Source organism: Pagrus pagrus (genome assembly GCF_965226575.1).
Source record: "Pagrus pagrus genome assembly, chromosome: 17".
Taxonomy (NCBI): Eukaryota; Metazoa; Chordata; class Actinopteri; order Spariformes; family Sparidae; genus Pagrus; species Pagrus pagrus.
In genome coordinates this window covers 14,449,531-14,465,128 of record NC_140201.1, presented here as the reverse complement: position 1 = coordinate 14,465,128, position 15,598 = coordinate 14,449,531, and the positions used below count along the sequence as shown (strand labels likewise).

General features: G+C 44.5%; 1 protein-coding gene across 2 annotated transcripts; it reads left to right on the top strand.

The window, feature by feature from the left end:
* Positions 1 to 624: 624 nt before the first annotated feature.
* Positions 625 to 15,332, top strand: LOC311272535 (zinc finger protein 385D-like). Of its 2 annotated transcripts, XM_084379012.1 has the most exons (8): positions 625 to 742; positions 5,036 to 5,151; positions 10,301 to 10,408; positions 10,972 to 11,140; positions 12,125 to 12,376; positions 12,467 to 12,648; positions 14,168 to 14,269; positions 14,547 to 15,332. In XM_084379012.1, exons 1-8 carry the CDS (start codon positions 733 to 735, stop codon positions 14,784 to 14,786), a joined length of 1,179 nt encoding a protein of 392 aa, XP_084235138.1. In that variant the 5' UTR covers positions 625 to 732; the 3' UTR covers positions 14,787 to 15,332. The 2 variants fall into 2 exon arrangements, with proteins under 2 accessions (XP_084235138.1, XP_084235139.1); XM_084379013.1 differs by lacking the exon at positions 5,036 to 5,151 and having other exon boundaries at positions 14,547 to 15,331.
* Positions 15,333 to 15,598: the final 266 nt, after the last annotated feature.

The following is a 15,598-nucleotide window of genomic DNA, read 5'->3' as shown; positions in this document are numbered from 1 at the left end:
GCGAGCACATGCATATATGCATAGGCTGCATAAATGCGTGACTGTGTGTGTGATGTTTTTAGCTGGACTGTGCACTGTGGGTTGCGTGTCATGTGTAGCTTCCTCTCTGTGCAGTGAAAGCTCTGGGATGCATCTAAAAATAAATAAGGGCCCGAGAGGAACGTGAGGATGGGGGTCCTGCAGCAGAGAGGGAAGCCCTGGAAGAAGCCCTGGAAGAAGGCCTGGAGGAGGACGGATTTCCCCTCATTCTCTTTCTAATTATCGTTTTTTTTAAAGCTGAAGAAGTTATTAAAGAAGGTGATGCCCCCTCTTTCTGTTTGGTGGTGTTTTTACTGAGCCACACGCTGTATCCCCCAAATCTCCTGCTTTGTGTATGCTGGCACTGATGGCTGCACTGACTCCAGGGCGGTGCTGCACACTCATTAAGGTCATTTCCTTCTGTTTACTGAATTAAAAAGAAAAAGAAAAACAGCCTTCTGGGAGATGTAGATATAGGCACAGACTTGTGCACGACTCGTGAAGAGATGAGGAGGAGGAGGAAGTGGAGGAGGAGGAGGAGGAGGAGGGGGCGGGTGGCTGGGGGGAGGAGGAGGGAATCCAGATGGGAAGGAGCAGCACCGGCGGCGCAGGAGCGAGATAGACCGAGACTGTGGAGGAGACAGACGCAGAGCCTCAGCTCCGCCTGGAGATGAGACATACTTTTATCTCACGCTGAACAGTCGGATTGCAGACATGTATTTCGGTACGTAAACGCCGCGTTCTGTGCTCGATGTCAGAGGAGTTTAGTTGTTGTTGTTGATAACAGTCACTTGTTGCTACGTTGAGATGAGATGAGACGGATGAGAGCTTTGTGAAGTCAGTCACCTGCTCGGTGGAGGAGGAGAGGCGGCGAGAGCGCAGCTGATGCTGGAGCACGAGGCGCAGATCATGGTCCGGCTTTATGTCTGAGTTCAGAGCCTGACTCCAATAATCCTCCTGAGAAACAACAACTGCATCCAAGGGAGAATCCTCTTGACATAACTCACTAATATAAAAGCAGAATAGCTCTCAGAAACAGGCAAATAAAGACTCTTATATTGTAATTTCTTGTATAAATGCATGGTTTTAGTGTTGGATGCATCAGGCTACTCAGACTTAATTTCAGGTCGCTGTGTCATCACATCCACGTGTTTCTTGTATCTCCTAAATTCTTCAGTCATTTCTTACGAAAGCTTGAGCATGGTACAGGTGAGGGGCTGCAGCGCCCCCTGCTGGGAGAGAGAGTGGAAATAATGCCGTTTTAAAGGAGCGCTGTGTAGTTTTGGAGAAGAAATTCAAACTCAGAATTTTAATGTTTACAATATTAATGAGGTAATAACGCAGACTCGGAAATGTTTTTATGTTTTTTCCATAACTGAATAAATAAGCTGTTTGATAGAAAGGTGGCAGGGTCCGCCACATATAAACAAAGTAAATCAGAATGAATTTGTGTTGTCCTTTAAGGTCAGTTTGTTTATTCAGTTTATTCAGTCATGGAAGCAAAGAGTTTGTTTATTTAGTTTGTTTAGTCATAAAAACTAAAACAAAAAACTACATAGTGCACCTTTAAATAATCTCTGATAAAAAGATAAAAGAAAAAGAAAATGAAGAGTTGCTGTTCCAGTGCTTGTACATGTGTTCGTCTGCTGGTTCAGCTATGACACATATTGCACATTTGTAGGATAATCTGTTTTTTTCCTTCAGTTTCCAGACGTGACTGCGTCTCTGCACCTCAGCTAAAATTTAGAGGAGTTGCTAAACATAACAAACATCCCACGTCAATGACAAACAGTAGGCGTTATGGACAAAAAGGCGTCACGGCGCCCAGGAGTGAGAGGCTGCAACTTATTCCATAGGCACATTTATAACAAATTCATATTCTGTAAATAGTTTTCTAAATTTATTAAAAAGGAAAGTCATCGCTCTACCTCCAGCGTGTTACTTGCTCAACATGAAACGCAGTCGCGAACCTGTGAACTGGCACAGGAGAGGTGCGGTAGAGGTTGTAGCGACGTCAGTCATGTGCCATTTGAGTTCCTCATTGTTTTTTCCGATTGTGGAGTTATAATGCCAGACAGGCAGGAATGTGTGAATGCTGCAGCTCTGCGGTCCACGACAGCCTGGACTGACGGCATTTTCCATATGGTGACTGTCACAGTGATCTGAAGGCAGCAGGTATCTGTTCCATCTGCAGTCCCTACCTTCATTTTGTGCATTGTCGAGCCACACAGAACACAGAAACCACCGTGATTATGTGCACATTGGTTATGATTAATTATTCTACAGTTTCTACTGCCGGTCGACAGCCGTGTTGGATACTGACACCTAAAATTCCTTAAAGTGGGATCCCCACACTGGCACATACAAGAAAGTACTGACGGATGAGACAGACAGGTGGACATCTACAGTATCTGAGACTGATGCATCACTGATATCACGGTGACGTAAACGACACGAAGTATGTTGTAGTACTTTGAGACTTTATGTCTTTTCCGCTTTGCAGTTTTGACAGTTCGTTGCAGCTGAGCTTGTTGCAGGTTTTTAATATTCTTGATCACACGGGTGTAGTAGCACGATTTTTATTAAGTCATCACACAGAATACAGTAAATATAAACAGTATAAACAAAGTCAACAGTCCGTGTATTAAGTAGTGATTGAACAGGCGTAGGCAGAAGCAAATTGCTTATTTATGCTGATCAAGCTACCCTCCAAAAATATGAAAGGAAACAACAACAAAAAAGTAATTAACACTTGTAACCCTCGAAAATAGCTCTGTAAACCCTTCTCTTGACAACCAAGCGCGAATTAGGATTTAATCGTGTTTATCCTATAATACGACTCTATATCACAAACAATGCAGGCTTTATTTTTTCTATCTTTGCCTTGAGTAATTCAAAGTGTAGAGATTAAAACCAAAGTAGTTCAAGGAAGGCAACATAAAAGTAAACACACATGTATGGGATATAGAAATACAAAAGTGCCAATCAACCCTGTCAAGTTCTCATCCACGTCACAGTTTTTGTCCCCAGTAATCCAGCTGGGAAAGACACTTTTTGGACGCTTGATCCATCTCTGGCAGTCTTCATCAGATATGTCCAGACATCCAACATTCATTGGTCCAAGAGGGACATCTGATCATGGGAACGGTGGTCAGAAATTTTCCACCTGCTTGAGAAAAAGAGTTCCTCTGCAAGATAGAGGACCCTCGACGGAGTCTCTGTTTGGAAACTCATCCCAAAGATTTGCCCTTTTTTACATGGAATGAAATTGAAAAGTATAACCACCTGGATGTGTGATTTGCCGAGTGTGTGTCTGCAATTGGGCTTCTCTATTTTTGTTTTTGTAGAAAATTGGGGCGATTGAATGTATTTTGTGTAAAAGCAATGAAAAGTGAGCCACAGTTTAGTCCACCCTGACTGCCGCTGTGCTGACTCAGTTTGAGAGAAGAGCTGTAATACACTGTCACGCACACATGTGTGTTCATGGCAGCCCCGCATGCAGAAGCCAGTGCTCACGTCGAACATGCACAGCATCACGTGCGCACAAACATGACTTAAGCTAGTTAAAGGCAATCAGACTAATGGCTGAGCGGATGGGTGTGTTGCGATTTTGATTATGATGATTACACATGCAGGCTGGTCCTGAATCAAACTGTAATCAAGCCCAGAGAACATGCACACCAGAAAACAAGCTTCCATAATCAGGACCGAGCAACACAAACAAGACGCTTATCAAGCAGCACTTTAGTAATGGCCTCATTGAAGCTGGAATGTGAGTGTGTGTGTGTGTGTGTGTGTGTGTGTGTGTGTGTGCGTGCGTGTGTGTGTGTGTGTGTGGGTGTGTGTGTGTGTGTGTGTGTGTGTGTGTGCACCCTGACTATAGCTGTAGTTGTGCACCTGTGTAGAGTATTCATTAACCTTCAATGTCCCCCTGAGTGCGTCTGTGTTTGTGTGTGTGTGTGTGTGTGTGTGTGTGTGTAAAAGCACATTCAGCCTCATGAGTAGGCCCGACACTTCAGCTTCAAGGTCCTATATATAAAGAGGGCTCATAAGCTTTCGTATCATGTAAACATATTTGTGACCATTCAGGGAAACAGATGAAAATACAGGGGTAAGGGTCAGGGTCATTATTTTATACAATGTATTATATTATTATATTATTATTACTGATGGTTTTATGTGCAAGCAGCTTTTAAATCTATCATATTTTATAAAATGATGAAAAATGTTTTGTATGTAAAGTCTTATTCTGCCAATAATATTACACTCTCAAGTGTAGTGAATGAATGGAAATATTCACGTACCTCAGAATTGCAGTATTGCGTAAATGTATGCACTCACCTTCCACTTGTGTGTACAAATTTCACAAGCACCGGCACTCAAGGGTGCACAATGTAGTTCTCGGGAAGACATTTTAATCAGAAGAGAAAGATCTTCATTGACTGATTTTTTTATGCCTGAACAAACGAAATAAACAAACTCTTTTTGTTTGCATGACTGAATAAACAAACTGACCTTAAGGGACAACACAGTTTCATACTGTTTTACTTTGTTTATATTTGGCGGACCCTGCCACCTCTCTAGCTTCCAACAGTGTTCTGGGGACCTTATTTTCCTCTGAGAACAGCTTGTTTATTCAGTCATGGAAAAAATCAATACTTCATTCATCTCATTAATATTGTAAATGTTAAAAATTCTGAGTTTGAATTTCTTACAGCTTAAAACAGACAAATGATAAGAAGCCTCCACAGCGAGGTGGGAAAAGAGGAACGAGCTGAAGGAAGTGCATCCCAACACTTTGTTCTGACAATCTTAAACCGACAATACAATGTGACAAGATCCTGAGCGCGAAAACCTTTGAGCACTGGATGTCTTCATCTCTCTGGTGTAATAGCTTTCATCGTCGTCATCATCGTCGTCGTATTATTTCCACGAGCGATCACCTCATCCCTTATTGAGTCATTCCTCCATATGTTTATCTGTCTACCTGTCTCATCCCTGCCGTGCTGTCTCTTAGGTAATGTGTGTCACAGCGTTCTGCCGCCGCTGGCTCGTCCCACGCTGGGCAGGACCCAGGCCTCCCCGGACGCCAAGCCCCTCCTCCCCTTCCACCTGCTGCCTCGATTCACAGATGTGAGTACTGTCTGTCACCTCCGTTGTCATCGCAACTGTACCATCCTGCCTTTTTGTAAAAAGAAAAACAAAATCAGAACCCCAACCGTTCACTTTATCACGCTGCAAGTGGGGGAGTTTATTTCATGGAAACAGTCTGCCTGCGTGGAGTTATTTTCCAATACACAGATGCATGAGCGAGCTGCCCACACCTTTCCAAATATATCACCTCTGATGCAGAGAGCTATGACATTTTCCACACAACCCGGGGGGGGGGGGGGGGGGGGGGGGGGGGGGCTGATTCTTTGGTATTCCTCGCACACGGCTCGTGTCTGCCCCAGGTGCTTGTGAAGGGTGAAGGTGGAGAGAGCGAACGGCGGCCAAGTGCAAGCCCCAAAGAGAGTCAATGTGTCAGCCGGGGCTGAGGGCTGACGTCTGGTTTACAGGGGGAATCGTGCTGTATGTCTTGATATACTCGCTGGCTGTATGATGCATGAAATCATTTTCCCTGCCTCAATCGGTGTAGTATAAATAATGTAGCTTCACTGTGTAGTACAAAACAGTTTCTAACACCTCTACGCTAGAAATGCGCTTGTTTTGAGACACATGAAGCCAAGAAAACATGGTGTGTGGGTTTTTTTGTCCTCACACTTTCACTAATGCCGAACCTATTACAAAACCTCAGCTTTAAATGAAGCAGCTACTTCTAAATCATCATGTGCAAGAGGATTGCGTGCATGTTTCTGCGTGTGCGCGTGCTGTATGTGTGTGTAACCTCTCCCTCTTCGTCAAAAAGCCTTTCTGCCACCCGAGCAGGAATCGGACATCGGTCTGGGTCTCCTCTCTCCACCCTTCTCATCCACCTCTTCCACTTTTCCTGCATTGCTCTTGCTCCATCACCCTCTTCACTTCATCTCTGCTCTCTCGCATTTTCCACTTGGTCTCCCTCATCCCTCTCATGCACCTCCGACTCCTCGCCTCTCCTTCTCTTTCTTTTGTTCTCACCAAAAAATCAAACATGACCGTTCTCTCTCGGAGTTCTCTCGGCGTCCTCGTGGTGGATGACCTTCCCGCTCAAGTCAGAAAAGCCATCTCACGTGTAATTTACCACAGGTCGAATGATTTCTCCAAACATCTCGCATCGCCTTCCCCCTGCTGAGTCACATCCCCTCTCACCTATTTTTAACTCTCCTTTCATTTTATTCCATTTCCAATACTTCTCCCACTCTGCAGCCCTGTAGAAGTCACTGACCTTTACAATGCTTCTTGTTGGTTGTGTTTATTTGAGAGATTTATGGATTTCAACTCTTTTTCTTCTTTTTGCAACCGATGATTATTATTCTATAATATGTTTTTTAACCTATAAAATCTGTATTATAGTATACATGATTTCCTGGAGCCTGATGTAACAAATTCAGTGTCTTGTGGTATCTTCAGACCAAAAGCCCAAATACTCAGTTTACTATCATATAGGCCAAAGAAAAGCAGCAAATCCCCCCACTGGAGAAAGTGGAACCAGATAACTTGTCTAGTTGTATAAATTGATACCTGATTGACATGTTTGAGGTCATGCTTCACAGCTGCTTTTGAGGTTTTGATTTAAAAAAGCAACTTGAAGATATGGCCAGAATTTCAGTATAAAACATTCAAACACGTCTTTGTTAACCCGTTAGCCTGACCTGTCTCCACTTTGTACCACAAGAGGTGAGTTTTAGCCAAGAGATATATGCCAGTGGCGATTTTCTGTTAGCGTTTAGTGTAATAAATCAACAAGATGAACAAATGAACAAAATGTCAAGAAAGAAAACATTCTTACATCTCTTTTCCTCACCAAACAGAAAAATAACAACCGAACACCTCCGTACTGTATCCCCTGTCTTCAAACTGGCATCTGTCAGTCTCAGTCCCCGTCAAACCAGGTTGAGGTGAGCACCGAACACCAGTCTCCAGCTCACCACAACTCAAGGACCACTGGCTCCACAGCTAACTGAGCAGCAGCAGCTGTTGGTTACTCTATTACCTTCGAATCCTGGACATATTTTACAAGTTACACCTTTATTAGGGTGAAAACAAACAGAGAGAAAAATAATTTTGTCTCAATTATATTTTGTCTTCAAGCTGGATACGTCGCTGTAGTGTGAAGGGAATCGTCTCCCTCCTCTCATTTGAACCTGTGGGTGTTATAAGTGGGCACACAGCTGAACTCTAGCTGGCTGCCTTTTCTCCAGGAATGTGTGTTTTTATGTGTGGGGTGTTTTCTGCTTGTGCGTGAGTGTGTATAAGCCTGCATTTTCTTTTACTTTATGCTGGCCTCTGTCGAAGCGTTTGTTTGGTGCCCACATGTGGGTTGTCATGGTTACAGGGTTGCACAAACGTGCGTGTGCAGTGGATGTTTGTCGTGAGCCAGAGATCCAGCTGCAGACTGGGACCTCACTGACGAGTTTGGCTCGTAGTTTGACAGAGTTTTTTTTGTTGTTGTTGTAATTATTAACACAGTGCTTTTGTTTCCAAGCAAATAATCATTTAAATGACAAAGATCCAAAAGCAGCAGCTCATTCATCATAACCTTGACGTCATGCGCTCACACATGGCTGTCACGCTGGTACACTATGTAAATCCAGGCACATATATCATTATAAATGCTGACTGCGCTCCAGGTAGCAGTCTGCTTTATTTCACTTGGCCATATGTTTGAGCCATAACTCACGGCGTGCTAGCATGTCTGACATGCCACCACCGCCGTGAGTGAAGAGGTGAGAGAGAACGTGATTAATATCGGAGCTGCGTGGTGCTGACATGTCTTTATTTAACGACTTTACTGCTTTTTCTGCTTGTAATGTCACAGTAAAGCAGCGCAGGCAGAGGTGGTAAGGTGTGTGCTCAGACGAAAGAAAGGCGAGGCAACGAGTAAGAAGGGCGAAACGACTTTGCCACAGGTGCTGGTCCACCCCGGAGCGTCGAGTGGGAGTGAAGGGTAAGGGAGTGAGTCCAGAGGGAGGCAGGAAGGTGACTTTGATCAGACGGAGACGGAGGGAGAGGCGGCGAGTTCAGAGGGGAGCAGATGGAGGGGTGAAGTGAGGAATGTGTGAAGGGAGGTCAGGTGGCGATACCTCGGGGCTGAGGAGGGAGGGAGACGGGCCTTCACTCAAAATGTTCGTTCCATGAAACATAAAAGTCCCAATCTCATAAATGTTTAACATTAATGTGGCCGTGTTGTTATTGATGTTACACATTTACACATCTCTATCCATGTCACGGTTATTATTACAGACGTCTTTTGAATCTGAAACGTGAAAGAAGCCTATCTTCTGTTACATGCTTGCTCGAGTCGTACTGTGTGTACACAAACAGCTGCAGGGAAACAGGGAGAGATAAGAGGCTGCAGAGATGCATTCGTGTGCAGCTGCCTGGTGTGATGATCAAAGAAAATGAGAACACACACATGCGCAAACACACACATGCAGACAGATCCCGTCGTGTCCGTAACATTCGAAAAGCGCATACAGTAATTCATCTTTGGCGCTAAAGAAATAGGCTCAATCTCCCGCGCCGTGCTATATGTTCCCGGGGCTTACAGAACCACTTGGCTGACCCGCAATAACACATAAAGTTTTACGTCACCACCAGCCAGATTTCCATAAAGCCTCCCAGGTTGTGGCCGCTTATACGGCTCCCTACATTTCATCACAGGTAATAGGTTGGTTTTGCTCCACAAAGGCCAGTTGGGTTTTATTGCGTTGGGTATATGTGCTCATTAAACATTCCAGTAGGTAATGTCCAGAAGTGCACAGGGCTCATAAATAAACCGAATCTGGACGGGGTGAAAATGTTTTTCTTAGTTAGTTGTTTCTTGTGTGTTCATGTTGCAGAACAGCACAACACGTGAATTCATGGTGTGTTTCCTCTGTTAAGTAAAAAATATGATATGTGAGATTTATGCATTGAAATGTCTAAAAATGACCTTTGTTACATATGTTGTTGAGTTGCACTCACATCATCCCAAATCCAATCCCATTCATTTGGTCGCCTGTGGAAGGAAGTCAGCAGACTGAACGTAGCACGAATAAAACTTTATCATTACCGCATCCTTGAACATGTGTCCTGAGTCATATCAGATAGATTGTCATCAGCAGGGGTGGTGGTTTAATGTTGTGTTCACCGCCAGCAAAGTGAGTTTGACAACCTCTCACTGAACTCAGCACTCACCGGAGATTTCCGCTCTCTCTCTGTTCTTTTCCCCTCTCCTCTCTATTACATTACGTTCCATAACATTTCCAGTCAGCAGTCAACATTACACACGACGGTGGTGGTCACCTCCATGGATCACTGCTGATAAACAGGAGTGAAGATAAATCCACTTTTTAATCCCAAAAGTTAAAAAGTAATATCCGAGCTCTCCTCCCGTCTGTAAACAGCTCCAGGTCAGAGCAGAATCCGATGTGACTCTGGGTGTTAAAGACCACTAGCGGCAGAAATTACATTTATAACTGTTAAAGGTGGATGGCATTACCCCACCTTTATTTGGTGCCTACACTGCATAATGCTAGTCAGTTACGCTGCATTTTGTTTAGGAAGTACAGCATCAAGTTAGACAGTCAGCAAGTAGTGACTGTTTTTCTAACCAATGAACTGACTGATGCTCACAAGCTTTATGGAAATTGAAATGGCAGAGTTCAATCTGTAAACAGTTATGCTTGTTTGGGACATGCTGATGGGTTGGACTAGCTGCAAGCGTGGTTTGACAGGTTTGTGTAAACGTTTTGAAACATGTAACTAGAATTAATTGACATTCTGAGAATGCCTCCTCTGACTTTGACAGCCACCAGCATCAGACAAAACATTTTAGGTGGAGTGACACTAATAAACCCGTTGAGGTTATTCAAGGTGTAGCCTCTCTTTGTTGCAAGGCATGTCCTTACACACTCCTAATGTTGTCACGTTGTCGCCAGCGAATGATGTGTCTGTCTGCTGTTGTGTTCATACACGACTGGGTGCCAGATAAACTAACCTGAGCTTTAATAAATCTTTGTTTTCTTTAAAGGAGCACGTTACCTTGCAGACAGCATGTCATTTACGCCTCAGCTGACCACTTTGACTCCTACCTACACCCTTGTCTTTCACAATCATAAACAAGTCCTGACTTAAACGCCACGCCTCTCCTCTGTCGCAGATGGATCACGTCCATAAAGCTCTGATCGGCCCGGCCTTCGGGCTAACCTCGCAGCTGAAGAGGAAGGCCAGCTCCTGTGGCGTCTGTCGACTGAGGTTCAACTCTGATGTGGGTGTTGTCCTGTGAGAAACACACGCTTTAAATTGCTTTTCTTGGAGGGCGTTTTCGTTCTCACACACACCCTTGCATGACAGTTGATCTGGCTTAGGAGTCCTGCCCTTGTTATTTGGCTGTTTTCCTGGTTTGAAGAATTATCGGGTGAAATGTGCACATCTATGTTTGATTATGCAGAGCTTTCATATTTTTGTTTTGTTTGTTTTTAATGTGCTTAAAGAATGACTCATAATCAAGCGCTAATTTGTGCTGAACTGAGCTTGCAATACAAGAATCACTGTCAGAAAGAATAGATGGAAAACAAAGAATATGTAAATGCAAAACAGGGCTGCTTGAAACTGCTGTAAGCATGCATTTCAACGAGCAATGTGTGATTTACTCGTTGCTCGTCTGTATATTAACACATCTGCCAATCAACGTGGGAGTGATAGCAGCCTCGAAAACTTTGTTATTCCAGTCATGTGTTGTTGCTCAGAATAAAAGCATGGTGGGATTCGCATTGCTAAATAATTGTGTCCAGTCCGTTCACATCATCTCGTTTGCTGTTGTGCACACAGGCGCAGGCTTCCTCCCATTATAGTGGCACCAAACACGCGAAAAGGCTGAAAGCTCTGGACGCCCCAGATTCAAAGATCAGGACCTCTGAACCAGTCGCCAAGGAAACCGCATCGCAAATCCTCTCGTCACCCTGCTCGCAGCCCTCCAGCTCCGACACAGCATCAGGAGGTGTGTGTCTCTGCAGGCACGCATACTCCCCCTGTGTGTGTGTGTGTGTGTGTGTGTGTGTGTGTGTGTGCAGACATCAAATATAAGACAGCGGTAGATATATGAATGTACGGCTCAAACCTTCCTTTCCCAGTCACGACTTTAACTCTTTGATGTGATAAACCTCCTGCTGCTTCGGGTTTCACAGTGAAGAGATTAAAGGTTGGGCATTATCTTCTGCTCCTTCTCCATGTCTACATCTACTGACCTCCTCAGTGGCCCCGGGAGATCAAACGCACAGAGAAAACTCTTTGAATATGATCTGTATAGCGTGTGTTTGTGCAGGACGATTGCTTTCCGACATGTGTATATACGTGTGCCAGCCCTAATGTGCTACTTTTGCATGCGTGTGGGCGCTGAGGACCGAAAATAATACATTTTGCTGCGAGCTAGAGGGAAAAAAAGATTTGGAGAATTGCACTCGACGTGGCCGATATGAGAGTTTGTTTGCGAGGGAGAAAGAACGAGCGATTGTTTCCAGTTTGGAGGTAGCTTCAGCAAAGTGGATGAGACGGTGGGAGAGCTCTCTGAAGATTACTTCAGCAAACAACCTCATTGGCCTCTAAGAGTGGGGAATCAATGGTAACAGACACCCACTCAGTAAAGCAGGGCTAATCATTGTTATTAGCAAAGAGTGAATCCTTATATCAGCACGCGCTCCTCCAGGGAACCTCTTCAAGTCAGTCGCACAGAAGATAATAGAGGCGAATCATCTCTGAACAAAACTGTTCAGTTTTAGTGCTGGGAGGAGGCTCCCAGGGGAAATCATTGATTATTAGTGCGATTAGGGAGTTGATAGAGCTCATAATCACCTGTAGCCTGGTGAGTTTTTATATCTGTCTTCGAGCATGTCACGAAATTGGTGCTTCTTATTGTAAGCAGCAAGAGTTGAGGAATTTCATAGAAGTGGAAAAATGTTGAAGTTGAACTTTCCTGTTTCTTCAGAACCCTCAGCCCCGAACCCAACCTCAGAGGCGGCACCGTCGGGCAGCGGCCCCTCTGAAGCCGTGACAGCACCCTCCGACCCCTCCCTGTTACCTGACCCGAGGACACCAGAGACAGATACGCAGAGAGACGGAGAGGCGGAGGTGGCTCCAGAGGGGGAAACAGAAGAAGAGAAAGCCATACGTCTGCTCTACTGCTCCCTCTGCAAGGTGGCCGTCAACTCGGCCTCCCAGCTGCAGGCCCACAATAGCGGTGAGAGACTGTAGGCGAAGCCAAGCTGTCGTCAAGCTTCTCGCGCTGTGTTGTGTGACACTCTGCTGACGCGACTCTATGTCTGCTCAGGCACTAAGCACAAGACGATGCTGGAGGCAAGGAGCGGTGACGGAGCCATCAAGTCCTTCCCGAGGACAGGGGTCAAGGCCAAGTTGGCCCCACCGTCGGAGGCGTCGACGGGACTCCAGTACAAGACTTTCCATTGTGAGATCTGCGATGTGCACGTCAACTCCGAGACTCAGCTCAAACAGGTCAGTGGCTGAAAACGACTGATTAACACATTAACAGACTAACACACAAATACAGAGATAAGTTTAGACCAGTTTAGTTTTCGGCATCACTGGAGATACAGGACGTTGACGCCAAAATGTGAGACATGAATTTCAGATGATCCGACTTTGGAACAAGCTTGTGAATATGCATAACAGCACCTCACTAAAAATGCTTTATTGAGCAAGGTAATTACAAACAACAAGGCACTTCAACACATTTGGGCCTCTGAGTAGCAGAAAACAAAATAAAACCATTTAATTAAACAATTTAAACGGGAAAATGATTTTAGATATAAAAAGACAAAAAAAATATATAGATATAAAGTACAAAAATTAAAAAATCCATAAACTTAATACTTAGATGGTCTTCAATATGAATTAGTTATTTGACTGTTAACAAACAATGAAATGCAATGACTGAAATATATGATTATATCTGACATTATTGACATTATATGTGTATATGTTGGGTAGATAAGTACAGTTGTTCCCAAACTATGGGTTAGGCCCCTCCCCACATAAATGAGTTATGAGATGATTAATGGGAGAATACAAAGAAAAACAAAGTTATGCTTCAAGAATTTGTACTTATTTTTTTTTTTTTACTTTCATTGAAGCATAGTTTAACATCTTTGGGCCTTGAACAGTTATTTAAATGAAACCATGTGAGGAGTTAAGAGGGGAAATCGCTCTCTGGCTGGACTGCTAACAACTCATAAACAACTCAAACATGACAAGGGGCCCCGAGGAAACACAGTCTATTGTAAGAAGTCACAAACCAAAAAAGTAACTCTAACTCGGTAGGTGACACAAGAAACTGGCTCCTCACAGCCGTTACCGGTTAGTTCCTCTCATGAATGTGAGGCATGCAAACGTCTGTCACGCCGTCGAGCTGAGCACAGCCATCATCGCTCCATCCATCATGCGATGCCGAAAGAGCCATTCAGGATCATGCATATTTTATTCTAATCACAGAGCAAATGTCTCACACCTGTTGCTGCAGGTGAGCTGAAATCATGAATCCCTCGGGATAATGAGCGCAAAGCTGCGAAGCCGAGTCTATTTCAGCGAGCCTCTGAGTGTGGTGTTAGCGTCTCTGTTCGTGACATGCATTCACAGCGTTGGTCTTCACAACTGACTATTTAAAAGTTAACTTTGGCCAGGTGCTCATGAATATTTAGCAGCTCACCGCTGACTGCGTGCCGGGCCGGACGTAGCCATCTGTTTGCGCTTGTCAATCAAATCCAAGAGATTTCCAAACCCGCCCCTAATGAATATTTTTAATCTCAAAGTCAGAGGCAGCGAAAATATCAACACTTTGCATCCCGAATGGTCTAAGTAGGAGCTTTGATCAGGATTTCTTTAATTTCCTCTTCACTGATTATTCAAATCTCTGAGCAACTCTCTTTGTCCGCTTCGTCTTTGTGCTGCTGCTGCCTGCATCTGAATGGATTTATATTTTTCCGGTGTGTTTGTCTGTTTCTCTCCTCTGCTGCAGCACATCAGCAGCAGGAGACACAAGGACAGAGCAGCAGGTAAACCAGCCAAGCCCAAGTTCTGCCCCTACACTCCCACCCAGCGCCACCAGAGTTTCCAGGCGGTGAGTCCTCTTTACGTTCATCCCTCATCAATTGTGTTTGTTTCCTGTGCAGAGCCTCTCCCAGAAAGCTCTGATCCCTACTTCCAGTCCGTGAATTTGTTCCAATCCTATGAAATTAAAGGGGTAGAAAGGAGGTCAGATTCATGATAAGATTGTTTGGCAGTAACTCGTACAGTTTGTGCTTCTGTTGGCCAGACTTTATCTCCTTGTCCATCTCTGGTTTCCTACTCAACAGAAATGACCCCTGATTGAACCTTGTCTGTCGTGTCCTCCTCAGATCCGTCTGGCTCTGCAGAAGAACCAGGACCTGAACAAACCGCTGGCCTCTTGCCTCCTACAGCGTCAACTCTCCGTCGCTGCCGCCATGGCATCGCTGCCCTCCTTCCCCCTCCGCCCTGCCTCCACCTCGAGCCCCGCCCTGTTTCAGAGCCAGCCCCTCCCACCCCAGGCGCTGCTGCATCCGGCCCCTGGACCCATCTGTTCAGCACACACGCCGGTTCTGTTCTCCCCCTACTGACCACGTCAACAGCTCAATCAGCGCTGAACTACGGCTAAAAACAGACCTGAGACCACCTGAACAAAATGTGATATATGACAGAGCTTGCTGAGCTCCACGTAACAACAGATGCTGTGGGTGTCATGGACCAGGAAGCATGACGCAGGCCGGGATGGAGGGAAAGCAGCGAAGGAGCAAAGTGTTTTCTGATGTGAGCATGTGTGAGTGAGCACACAGATATAGCCATCACAGAAGTCCAGCTTTACACATTGTGTTCGCTGCACTACTGCTCCGTTCCTCTGGAGCATTTATAAATGCTGATGATCTATATGACAATCAAGGAAGACGTTTCATTCAGTATAAGAAAGATGCATCATGATGACTATAACTGTGTGTGTGTGTGTGTGTGTGTGTGTGTGTGTGTGTGTGTGTGTGTGTATGCATGTAAGTATGAATTAGAGCAAGTATAACTGAAGATGTTTATTATTTTCCAATAAACAATAGCTGCGAAATACTCATATTTGCTTCCTTTCTGAGTATGATTGCATCTTCACAGGGTCATTGGTGAAAATGACTAATGTCAATTCAATGCTCCAAAATGTGCACTTTATTCAATAAATAAGTGGAATAGCCAGTAGTGCTTTATATTAAGGTCCTTTTAATAGCATTAGTTAATGGGTGATAAGGCCCTTTAAGTCTTTATAAGATAATGATGTGTTAATAAGACTATATAAGTGTTATTTTTGGACTGTACAACATGTATAAGCACGTACAGTTGTGCTTATCTATGTCAGCGGACTCCATTTCTAAACTAACTTTAGCTACTGTTGCTC